Source organism: Gallinula chloropus (genome assembly GCF_964237585.1).
Source record: "Gallinula chloropus genome assembly, chromosome: 7".
Lineage (NCBI taxonomy): Eukaryota > Metazoa > Chordata > Aves > Gruiformes > Rallidae > Gallinula > Gallinula chloropus.
The window spans coordinates 18,420,828-18,433,435 of NC_140092.1; the positions used below are offsets into that span (position 1 = coordinate 18,420,828).

A 12,608-nucleotide genomic window follows, 5' to 3' on the forward strand; every position below is an offset into this window, starting at 1 on the left:
CAACAGGCAGGCACTGCCAGCTCCTCCCTGTGGGTGGCCCTTGCCTCTGCTGACAGCAACGACCTTTGCAACCATCTGCCTGTTAAATACAACAATCTGCTTCGTTGGCCATTGAGTTTGTGCTCAGTAACGAGCCTGGACAAGGGATGCACCCAAAAATACCCCAACCCAAACACCCCTCAAGAGCTACGTAAGTCACAGAAGATGGCAAAGGGGTTATTGCTCACTGGGGGCTGAAAGTGCACTCCTCCTCAAGCTGCCAGTGCCAGAGGATGGTGGCGGGTGGCGGGACAGCGTAGACGGTGCAGGTAAGTGACTGCGTCGAGCCGTACTTGTAGGAATCAACGGGAGCCAGCAGCGCGTTCTCACCGATCTGGGGAGGGACTGGAGGAGAGAACACCAGGTTACACCTCCCACTAACAGGTCCCCAACAGCACTGCCCACACACGCTAGACCCGCAGTGATTAATTCATGCTGTGCCCGATGTCTGAGGGCGAGGCAGAGCATTTCCAACAGTGTGTTTCAAAGATATGAACCTGCCCAACACCTTAAGGCTGAGGTCCTCAAGATGCAATGCTTAGTATCTCCTAAAATATCTCCCTTCATTACCTCCCAGTTTAAAATGCAACCCTCAAACTCTCACCACTGTCCCCAGCCATTAAATGCATATTATTTATTCCCCATCCCTGATCCCACTGCGTGTAGTCTCACTGCCCTTTCCACGACCTGCTGTCTTCAAAGCATGGGGGCTAGGCTGTTTCCTGGGAAGCAGAGAGTAGGAGAAAGAGGAGGAGGAGGGTTGCACAGAGCAGGTCAGAAGACAAGGGACAGCTGACACAGGGCAGGAAGGATGGGTGAGGTAGGACAGGGCCAGGATGGGGAGGGGTGGGGGAGGACTCCAGCAGCATGGCCAGTAAGGAGGGTAGGAAAAGAGCAGGATGCAGAGGCAAAGAAATAATATACAGAAAACAAAACAAAACAAAAAAATACACACAAAGTACCATCACAACAACACCAGGATCTTACAGCCTCTCAACCGGCACGTCCTGGAACCAGGAGAGATTGGCCACCTCTGCCCTCCCTGAGCTGAGATTTACGTGCTCTCCACTTGGCCACCATCATGAGTTTTCACAGTTCTGGGGTGAATTTAATCAAAAGAACAGTAGCACACAAAATCCACATGTGAAAGATCCCACTTTGGCATGCCACTTACCATTGACAAGCAGGGTAAACGTATGTCTCTTCTGCATCTTGTTAGTAGGGTTTGTAAGGACAATTGTGTAATTCCCAGCGTCCTTTTCAGTTGCTTCAGTGATCACTAATGTGTAGCCAAGTTTAACTGTATGGTTTGCATTGATGGCTTTTCCATTTTTATACCTGAAAAAAAATTGAGCACTTAGAATCCTTTAGTGATTTATCTCGATGAAGAACAGCTCTGTTTTTCAAACATGCTGTGTCCCACTACTTACCATTTCACCTCTGGTGGAGGATATCCTTTAAACTTGACAGGAATTTTGACTGTATCACCTAATCTCGTCTCAACAACATTCTCCATTCTTTCCAGGTGAATAAAAGGACTTTCTGCAAAAAACAATTAGTTAAATTGTCTTTCCGCATGGACAAAAGTGTCTCTGTTTAGGTTAGCACTTAACAGCAGGTGACAAATAGAGTACAGTGACAGAATGCCACTGGTAATGCACAGTTGGCTCCAAACTGGAGAGAACTGGTGGGCTCTGGACCCGCCAAGAAAACCCAGCTCTTTCTATTGCATAGAGGACTATACTGGTTTCCTACTGGGGAGCTCTGGAAAGCAGAGAGAAGACACAGCTCTCAGGACAGCTCGCCAACTGTCAGACCTATATAGAGATCTGAATGAATGAATGAACAAATGAATGAATGAATAAATAACATAAAACTGGCTTGATCTACTAATTCCAGGAAATAACAATATTCAAAAATAAAAAGTGAAAATCTTAGATACTTTCAGTCTCTTCTCAAGTACATATTTGAACCATAGCAGGCACAGAATACTTTGAAATTATTTACATTACTTGTTATAAACTTGCATTCAGACTAAGAAACTGATTAGTCTTCTGGCTAAAATTTAGGATGGCATCAACTCATTATCTAGTACACCCACTGTAGCACATGATCTGTTTCTGCCTTCTGAAGAGAAACAGAAAGAACCTAGGAGAAAATTGATTCTATCTTGAATCACAGTATCACATAATAAGTTTGAATGTTGAAAAACAAAACAAAACTGCCATTAATATTCTGGCCCCTGTAATCAGACCTCAGGAAAACCAGTCTCCTTGAAAATATAAACCCCTTTGTCTGACTCAGTGATTAAAACCGGGCCATTCTCATGACGGCATTTTGTTTCTAGGAGTAAGCCAATGGAGCCTCTGGGGCTGTGCCCAAGGGGGGCTTGAGAAAAGGCTGTAGGATGTGGCCTTGTACTTATCTATGCACTTAGCCAAAGTTGTTTCCTTTGCATCATTTCCGTATGACCAAAACCCCATTTGATTCATCTATTCATAATGTAAAAGCTGAAAGTTTTATTCTTCTGGCTTCATTCATGCCGACCCAGACTCACGTCCCATAGAGCCACAGGAGCCTACCCTAAGTACGCCTGGAGTGAGAACAGGCAACCCTTATACAAAGTCATCTGCACAAATTCAGCCTTACAGCACCTTAAGAAGGTCAACACAGAAGAGAAATAGAAGCTTACCTCAGTCTGTTTTACCACCCATTTTCCTATGGCACTCTACAGCATACAGAATCCTTTAAAATCTTATCATTAGCTAAGCTTGTGGTATAAAAATAATCCTCTAGTGAGTGCAAAGTTCAGTTAGATTTATCACTGAGATGCTTTCTGCATCCCAGTATTCAATCCCAAATCTGAAGCAACCAACAAAACTAAAGTGGAAGATGCCATACCATGGATAATGAAGTAACTGCTGTTTTTCATGTTCATACGGCCACTGGATGCTGCACAAGTGTATCGACCTTTGTCACTTAAGGACACGCTGTCGATGGTAAGAGTGCTTACAAACTTCTTTACTTCTCCTGCAGTGGTTTTTAAATCCCTTATGGTTGCACGTTTTTCCTGTAATAGACAAAAGACAGAAATGTTTGGGAATTTTATTGTCATTCTTCTTGTTGCTCTGTGCACAGCTCTGTATACTAGGAATCCCTTTTCGTGTGCTTTGTCAGTATTATAAAGGGCGTAGTGACATTACACATAGATCAAATTTCATTGTCAAGTTGGCACCTTTAAGTTATTCTAGATTTACCTTGATGGAAGGGTAGTCCCATTTAAAATCAATCCCTACATTCAGCTCCGTCCTTACTGTGCAATTGAGAACAAGTTTTTCTCCCACTGCCAGTTCTACTTGGTAGTGGGGGTTCATGGTCAGGTCGTAAATTCGGTATCCTAGAGGAAGAAAAAGGCACACATAAGAAGGGTAAGAAGAGGTTTCTTTAGAGCACTCAGCACCCAATTTCCCAAGTGAATTCACTGAAACTCTCACAAAACCCCAGTTACGGAGGCCACTGTATCATCATGCAGCACGATGAAGGAGGTACAAAAGATCCTGGAGGGGAGGGATATGCCTGCCCTGAGCCTTCCCCATCCACGAGCTGCCTCAGACAGAGAGTGGTGCAGCAGGATGTATGCACTTGATCAGAGCCCCTGTGGTGGTGGGAGCAGGCAGCAGACTGTGATTGTCACAGTTCTTCTGCCTTATCCACCATCTTCTTACCCTTGTGAGACTAAAGGAGATACATCCCCACCCCCAGCAATAAGTGGGAGCTTTAGTAAGGACAAATTGGCATTGGCAAAATTATCCAAAGTCTAATTTGTGCAATCAAGTGTCTAAAATATTCCAAAATGTGCAGCAATTAATCCATATCAGAGTGCAGACTCATGAATTTGGTGAAGTAAGAGTCTGCTACAGCGTAAAGGCTGGAGGGCTGCTACATCTTCCTGTCAATCAAGGTGAAACTGCCTTGGTGCCAACCAGCCACTGGAAGCAGTTGTTGTGTCCTTGAGGTCAAAAGATAAACAAGCTGGGGTTTCAGGTCAGGCTCCAGCCTCTGCAGAATCATCACATTATTTCTGGGGTTTGATGAACAACTGACAAAATACAGCAGGAGAGCATAAACCCCTGTCAGAGTCAGGACATGTGTGTGAAGGAAACAAGATAACCTAATTCCTAACATGACTTTCAGATCCCTGTGCCCCTGGTAGCCCCTTCCCATGCGCTGCTGATGGATGCATGCCTTTAGTTCCCTTCAAATATGACTTGGATCCTGGGTATGTGTGTAAAGTACAGAAGGGAGTGATTTTAGGAAAAAGGCTTGCATTGTCAGGGGGAAAAAAAACCAAAAAAAAATCCCTGGCATCTATGTAACACCAAAAATAGAAGCACTTAACCAAGTGATCAACCAGAAAGAGCACAATACACTGCATTTAAAAGAAAAGTAATATATATCACAACATCCATTTTGCATTAGCTGCATTGTCAGTATTGAATAACCTAGAGTCCAACGAAATCTAATTGGTTCAGTATGTTGTAGTGAGCAAAAGAACATTGGCCACAGAGGAAAAAAAAATACCCCAACTTTGGCTTACCTACAACTGCGACTATGTATATCACAGACTGGTAGCTCTCATCATCTATTTTAGCTTCACAGAAGACCATGCCCGCGTAGTTGATTAAATGACTGGGTATAGTGAAGCCTTTTTTATTATTCCACGAAATTGATTTGCCATCAGGAACAAAGATCTTTTCTGGATATTTCTGTTTGAAATATGGATAAAATACATAGTCAGACTTCAAAATTCATACAACCCTGAGTTTTCAGGGCCAACATTTTCCATAACCATGGGGCCCCAGTTCTAACATCCTAGCTCAGCCAATCTCTCTTTCCATGCAGCCACGCCACACTTCAAGAGCACCGGATCATGGACAAGGGCATTTACAGCACCCACCTTGTAATCACAGGCTGCAAAATTCCCAAGGTGGGAAATAAATTTTTTAAGAAATGTATTTGCACTTCAAGCAATGTGTTTATGTCACAGTGATTTCAACCAACTCTTAAAATAATAATGAGCTTTCTCCTTACCGCATGTAGAGATACATTGAGATTTGACACGGTTCCAAGGCACGGCACTACCACAGTTTTATTCTTAGTGATGTATACAATTCCAAGCTGATCACTAACGGAAGTCACAAATGGAGATCTGTAATCTGAAAGAATATTCAGTTGGTAAATGGATACTATTTTGTCACGAGAAACTTTCCCAGTTTCTTTCTTCTCCAGTTTTGTTCTTTCCCTGTCTGTTTCTTCTCAAATCAGTTTTATTTTTCTCTGTGTAGTAAAGCACTCCGACTATGAAACTAAATGGGGGACACACACACATATTTTGAAAGCCCTACTCCTCCCCAGCATTACAATACCACCATTCTCAAAACAGCAGCAGCAGCCAGGCACACTTTGGATAAGAGCTTCCTGCCACCCCAGTCTTTGTGCTGACAAAAATCTGATTTACCCTAGTGTGACTTTCCTTACGTAAGTATTACAGGAAATATCAGTTAAAAGTAGTGACATGTTACTTTGGCTCCCCTAGTGCCAGCATCCTTTTCAAAGTCAGACCAAAAAAACCCCTTAAGTTCTTGATGTTAGAAAACAAGCTAACCCATGTAAATAACAGCATCCCATTTTCCAAAGTGTAAGTTGACAATAAAAATGAAACAGGGCACACCAGAAAACAAGTGTTGAGACATCAGTGCTGAAAGGCAGATGCCTCAGTGAATGCACCTACAAAAGCTGAGTGTATGACTGAAGGCTTCGCAGTGCCTGTCACACTCGGCTGCATTGCTACCAACTCAGTGGATGGCCCGAGTTTGAAAACTTAGCTCGTACAGCCAAAAAAGACTTTACCATGACAGTGAGAATATTTAGTGAAGTTTATGGAGATATGTATGCTAAGTTCTGGTGGAGAATAGCAGATCAAGTGCTGCATATGGCAGGTTAGTTAGAAATTACATGTACAAAGGCTTTTCTGTTGAGGGCAACTAGCATTACTGAAGGTGAAAACAGGAAAAATAATAGTTTCATAGGATCAAAAATTCTAGGATCAGTACATTTTAATGTCAAAACCATTTTGAGATACTTGATACTCCTTTTTTTTCTCTTTAGGCTAAGGGAAGAGCCACGTAAGAACTGTGCAAACACTTACCTTGAACGTAAACATAAATGGTTGTAGCTGCCTGGCTGTCCCTGTAAAGGCACTTGTAGTCACCTGTGTCATTGCCAATGACTTTGAGGAGAGTAAGTGTCTTGCAGTAGGGGCCGTCACTGCAGTTCGTCACAGCAATACGCTTCTCAGCACTGCTCTGGTTGCTTGGCCAGGACCACTCCAGTGGCCTCTGACCACTGGGAAAGCAAATGATAGAGAAATGTGAGCATGTGATGGGAACTGGTACCAATGCCAAGCTTGTGAACCTCAACCCGTCATGTCTCTACAGCTATGGGGAGGAACAGGCTCCATCCCGTCACGCGGAGCAGAAAGCCACACAGGATAAATTCATGTAAATTGACCTATTGTTAATACCTACAAGGAAGCTAATTGTTCTTCTGAACCTAAGCCACACAGCACCCAAAAGGGACTGTCAAGAGCTTGGGTCTCCAGCAGGCTCCATGAGAACCCAGCTCATGCTTCTTCATCCTGGCTGCCCTGTGCTCCCCAGCTTTCCCTCCTCCAACCCTTTAAGGTCTTTTCTAAAGCCTGCCAGGGAAAAGCAAGGTGAGTGGCACAAAGGGAGTGGGGAGGAACAGGACCGACAATGGGGGAGAGAACAAATCACCTGACATTCTGTGCAAAAGCTCACTACAGAAATTACCTCCATCAGGATTAGGCTGGACATATTTGTCCTTACCTGCAAGTAATATTTAGAGTGTCATTTGCAGTGATTGTGAGGACATCTTTTTGGATGCTAAGGGTTGGCTGATCCAGAGAAATAAATAAACCTGTGGAAAAAAAAAGTATAAAAACTCTGAAATCAACAAAATAAACAAAGTAAATGCTACCCAAACAGGAAAAGATCAAATACTGGAACCTGCAACATGTTTTAAGCGGACACTTTCACATCGCCTACTTAGCAGTAAAGGGTAAATAATGACTTTTCACACATCCCAGAAAAGTTCAAAAACTGTCATAACAGGAAGCAAAGGCAGATGGTCAGGAGCTAGCGGCAGAGCACAATTCAGCCAGCCAGGGTGGAGTTCCTGTTTTCTTGCGTTGCCAACTTCAAGGTCTAACAAGAGGATGTAGGACATTGAAACCAATTGAACCTTCATCTGATGATCTCACTCCCTAGGGAAAGGGATTACCAACTTTTCTTATAATACATTTAAAGTACCTATGTTCTTCGAGACTACTGATCGATGAATCATGTGAAGAAACTGTTTTACAGTTTGTCACAAATTCAAGATCCCATTAATCTATTTTTTCCAGTGATTTTCTAAGGCTATCTCTTTCCTTCTAAGTGGTTAGGCAAAAAGATCTATTACTACAACGCTTTCTTTGGGCAAGGGGTTGCATCTTGCCTGCCCTGAGCCACCTGCACTTGTGGAGGCTTGTGTTCACTTCGGTCTGGGTACCAGTGCTTGCTCTGGGGCAACAGCCCAGCTTAAGCAACATCTGCGAGGACCACAGGGAGAGAGTTTCAGTCGGCCCTGGCTGCTCCCGTCCCCATCAGGAATCCGTCTCACTGGGGTGAGCCAGCAGCCCCAAACGGGACAGCCCAGCCAACTACGACGGCAACAAGAAAGCAAGGCCAGACCTGGACCATCCCTGTTTCCCTAGTATTTCCCCACACTTCAATCACTGGCATCCCAAGCAGGTTCTTCGCTGATGACGGGTTTCCCGCATTTGGCTCCAGGGACATTTTGCTCTTGGAAACAAGTCTGATGCTGGAGCCAAGCGAGCAGGACACTATGTCGTGATGGCAGCCAGCCCTCCCTCCCTGACGGGCCAGCACCGGGTCGCCGGAGAGGAGAGGAGAGGAGAGGAGAGGAGAGGAGAGGAGAGGAGAGGAGAGGAGAGGAGAGGAGAGGAGAGGAGAGGAGAGGAGAGGAGAGGAGAGGAGAGGAGAGGAGAGGAGAGGAGAGGCCCCCATCTCACCCCGGGGCTCGCACTGCCTCAACTCGCTCTATCAGCCCTGACAACCCCAAGAGAAACCCACACCCGCGCCGTTCCCGGCACCCGATCGTCTCCGCGTCCCTCTTTCTTTGGGGCCCCGTAGGGCTGCCGGACCCCGGCGGCTCCCCGACGGGGCGGACTCGGGAAACCGGGTGTTCCCCGCGGGCTTACCGGGAGCCAGGCACAGCAGGACCGCCAGCAGCCGCGCCGTACCGAGCTCCATCCCGCGGTCGCCAGGCGCTGCGGGGCGCGAAGAGAACCCTCTGCCCGACAGTGCCGTCGGGGCGGGAGCCGAGCCGAGCCAAGCCGAGGCGAGCTGAGCTGAGCTGAGCTGAGCCGAGCCGAGTTGAGCCGCACCGCACCGCACGACAGGGATGCGGGACCCCCGCGAGCAGCGCCGCCCCTCTTGTGCCTGGGGGCGGGGCTTGTGACCACGGCCCCACCCCCTCCCGCCGAGACCCCGCCCCTCGGCCCCGCCCAGGGCTCCGCGGCGGAGCCTGTCAGGGATGCTGAGGTTTGGAGCGGGACCCCGGGAGCTCGCCTCCCCACCCAGCCGGGCCACATGTGCCTATGGGGCACGTCCAGTAGCGCGCACGTCTTCCCGCTGGCAGGGACTTCATCCAACCGGGTTTTAAGTGTCTGGCAGTTATCAGCGCTGAGTTCACAACATGGGACCCCCTGCGAATGATGCAGTGTGTACCCACCAGCCTAACTGCCCACATCACATCTAACGGGATCCAGCAGCTGCCTGTGAGGCTCACCCTTCCCACCCCGCGACAGCCCCGTCCTGCTCGCTGCGGGATGCTACCCTCTGGCAGTAACCACTCCTCTCTCACTCCACAGGTTTGATTTCTTTGCAAAAATGAACCCCCCAACTAGTAATGTAAGTTTTAATCACAACTATTAACCAGTGGCTGTTGAAAGAGGAGTTCATGGGGTAGTCTTCTGGGAAAAATAAGCACGTGGCTGTTAATGTTTTACTCAGGGACATGACCATAAAGCCCCTGGAGAAATAAAACATCTGCTTAGATAGATGCATTGGTAGGGAGGTAGAAGATCAGGCAGATAGAAACACACAGCTACGTGCATAAATACACATGTATATACACACGTGTCCTCCTACACGCTGCATTCTCCTCTCTCCCTGCAAATCTGCATGTGGGCTTGTCCACCACGGACCAAGTTAATGAAGCAGTGATTGTGTTTTGCATGCCATGCAATTCCAACTGTTTTACTGTACCAGGGGATGAGTGCAATTTCCTTTGAAATGACACCCCTGTTGCTCACAGAAAGATACAGGGAGTGGAAGAAGCCAAATTTCTATCCTGATTTTTTTCCCAGAGGTCAAATAAACCCCATGGAAAGTCAGACATGACTCACGTGGTTCAAGAAACAACAAGTTGGCACCATGTAAATAAAATGTATTCTTGCCATCCCTGTGAGCTCTTCAACCAGAAAACTGGCAGTCCTCATTAGTACCCCCACCTCCATCATACTGCATGTCAGGGTGTTGGCATTTCTAAAAGATTTGGGGAACTCTGGCAGTGATCACTGAGCAACGGACTCTTGCTGAGTGCAGGCTGCACACGAGGCTTGTGTAGTAGAGACAAATACCTTGTGAGAACCTGCTGCAAAAAGCCGCTTTTGATCACTTTATTTGTGGTGATGCTGGTTTTGTGGACCACAGAGAATGGAATTTTGTTAGGGGATGGCAAACCTGCAAGAACCATTTGCTTCCATAGCCATTTAGCTAGTCACCAAAGCAAACAATATTATAGGGCTAAGTTGGAAAAACATTCAGGTGGAAGTACTGCAAGTTCCATAGGATACAGGAGCATTGCTGGTAGCTCACCTCAGTGCACTCCTACCTGAGCTGCCAAAAATGCAATCTGCAGAAAACACTGTATTGATTTTTGACAAGAGGCTTTCCTGAAATTTAGTGCAAGTAGAGATTTCTACAATTCCATTTTTGTTCTGTTTTCACCCAAAGTCATTGCTACTAAGCCAGCAGTTTGGGAGGGGGAGGGTGGTCTTATTGTTGAAAATTATTTTGGTGCCTGAGCTTTATGGGAACAAATACCCACTGTTTTCCCTAAGCATGTCTAAGCAGAGATAAATGAACACTACTTGTCCCCGGGACCTTTGGCGTTTGCCATGTCCCCTGCTTCCTTCTCCCTTGCGGTGTCCTGAGGGAGGGAAGGGAAGGGAAGGGAAGGGAAGGGAAGGGAAGGGAAGGGAAGGGAAGGGAAGGGAAGGGAAGGGAAGGGAAGGGAAGGGAAGGGAAGGGAAGGGAAGGGAAGGGAAGGGAAGGGAAGGGAAGGGAAGGGAAGGGAAGGGAAGGGAAGGGAAGGGAAGGGAAGGGAAGGGAAGGGAAGGGAAGGGAAGGGAAGGGAAGGGAAGGGAAGGGAAGGGAAGGGAAGGGAAGGGAAGGGAAGGGAAGGGAAGGGAAGGGAAGGGAAGGGAAGGGAAGGGAAGGGAAGGGAAGGGGGGAGCTGACCCCTCAAACACACAAATCTCCTGGCCAGTCAGCGTACAGACTGAACTGAGCAGCCAGCAGCAAGGAGCTTGCACGTTGTGAATGCTGGGCATCCACAGAGAAGTGCACGTTTCAAAAGCACAAAGTATTTTTATTTCCCGAAGTGGTCCCAGTGAGATCTCATCTTCTCACTGTACTTCCTAAATGGGACACAATCCTGCAGTACTCTGCCCAGCTGTCAGTATAATCTTGTTAACTAGAATAATGCTACAGGAACTGCTGCTCCACTGTATGAACTGCCATTCCTGTAGTACCAGGGACATCTGTGATACTAATGAGCAAAGCAGAAGATAACTTCTTTACACTCCAGATACTTGGACGGGGCCCCAACCCTGTAAACATTTAAGCACAAGAATAACTTTACTCTGGAGAGTCATTCTACATATACAGGGCTTTTTGTCTGAATCAGGCTACTTAAATCCATAGTGGTGGTGGTACTAATCCTCCAGCAAGGTCTAGTAAAAACTATAGCCAAGAGTCATTGGAAATGGTAGGCTGGAATAGATGTGAAGTGACTTTACCATCACAGGATGCATGGTACCACATATGCTTTGCTGCACTTGTTTTTCTATTTTGAGCTTTGATGGGGCTTTCTCAAGTGAGTTGTCACTGGAAGATACCATGGAGAACCACTGAGAGAAAAACTGACCTGAACACAGAGGACAGACAGTCAGCTAAAGTCTAAGCGAAAGATTCATCTAAACACACGGCTACCGTGACAGCTGTGGGACAACCAATGCCTCAGTGACTCAAGTGATGACAGCTTTCTTACCCAGCCTTTTAGGCTGTGATCTCTGCACAGCCTTTGTGCCATCCTTCAGGCTTGAGGAGTATGTACAAAGCCCAGCTTGCACAGAGACTACTGGTGCTGGACCAAGAGGAGCTAGTGAAAGAAGCCAAATACATTCGTGTTACTGAGTATGTATGGAGTGGGATTTCCTCCCTCCCCACAGATAGTTTCAATCTAGGAAACTTCCTGGGATCTCAAAAGCAACATGTGATGGCTTCCAAAACTACCCCACTCTCTGTCTCAGCACCCCTGCCTGCCTTAAATAACCGACAGTCCTGCCAAAGCATTTCAAACTTTGCCTAGTTCAGAAACATCTGACCCTGCCTTGATCAGACAATACCAGTAAAGGGGGCTAGAAGCAGCTCAGTGAGCAGATCTCAGCCCAGTGTGGGACCAGACCTGGAGATCTGCAGGAGAGCTGGTAACTGATAGATGGGAGGTCATCAGAACATGAGCATCACTCTGTGTCCCATCAGATCGATTCCCTGCTCAGGCAGCACCTCCCAGAGCCCCACAGAGAGCAGTTCCCATCCTGAAATCAGTGTGTTTCCAGCCCCACAGGGGGTTATTTTCATCCTTCCCTACAGCCTCTTTCTGCTGCAGTTCCCATGTGGAGAAAACTGTGTCCATGGATGGTCCCTGGGAACGGTCTGATGTGGCACGAAGTCCTGGCTTGGCCAAACGGGGCCAGCAAGCTTTTGTTTATGCATCTGCTCCTCTGGTCGCCAAGAGCTCATTAAGAACATGACACAAAGAAGCAGAAGAGGAACCCGGCAACCCCCCCTCCCCTCTCCTCCCCGACCTGTCACGATTCCCTGAGACTCGCTGGCTCTGTCAGCACCTCCTGGGCAGCTCAGCCAGGCCAGAGCAACTGTGGTCACAAAAGCAGACAGACCACCTTTTGTTTGCTTAATTATTCAAATAACAACCTGGAGGGAGATAAGGGCTGGCACCAGGAACACCCATTGCGTGCTTCCTTGCTCATGTAGCTCAGTAAGTTTGCAAGTGGCCAGCGTCCCATGCAGAACACATCTGGGATGTGGCAGCCAGCAGCTGGACCAGCTCTCTGT

General features: G+C 47.1%; 1 protein-coding gene across 1 annotated transcript in view; it reads right to left on the reverse strand.

Moving 5' to 3' along the window:
* Positions 1–8,435, reverse strand: part of KDR (kinase insert domain receptor) — a gene marked incomplete at its 5' end in the record, with an annotated part of 32,372 nt that extends 23,937 nt beyond the window's left edge. The window contains 10 exons of the mRNA XM_084266982.1: positions 228–384; positions 1,214–1,377; positions 1,470–1,581; positions 2,941–3,109; positions 3,297–3,436; positions 4,637–4,805; positions 5,131–5,255; positions 6,248–6,444; positions 6,948–7,038; positions 8,384–8,435. Coding sequence (XP_084123108.1) covers positions 228–384; positions 1,214–1,377; positions 1,470–1,581; positions 2,941–3,109; positions 3,297–3,436; positions 4,637–4,805; positions 5,131–5,255; positions 6,248–6,444; positions 6,948–7,038; positions 8,384–8,435 — 1,376 coding nt within the window. The remainder of the gene's footprint in view (positions 1–227; positions 385–1,213; positions 1,378–1,469; positions 1,582–2,940; positions 3,110–3,296; positions 3,437–4,636; positions 4,806–5,130; positions 5,256–6,247; positions 6,445–6,947; positions 7,039–8,383) is intronic.
* Positions 8,436–12,608: the final 4,173 nt, after the last annotated feature.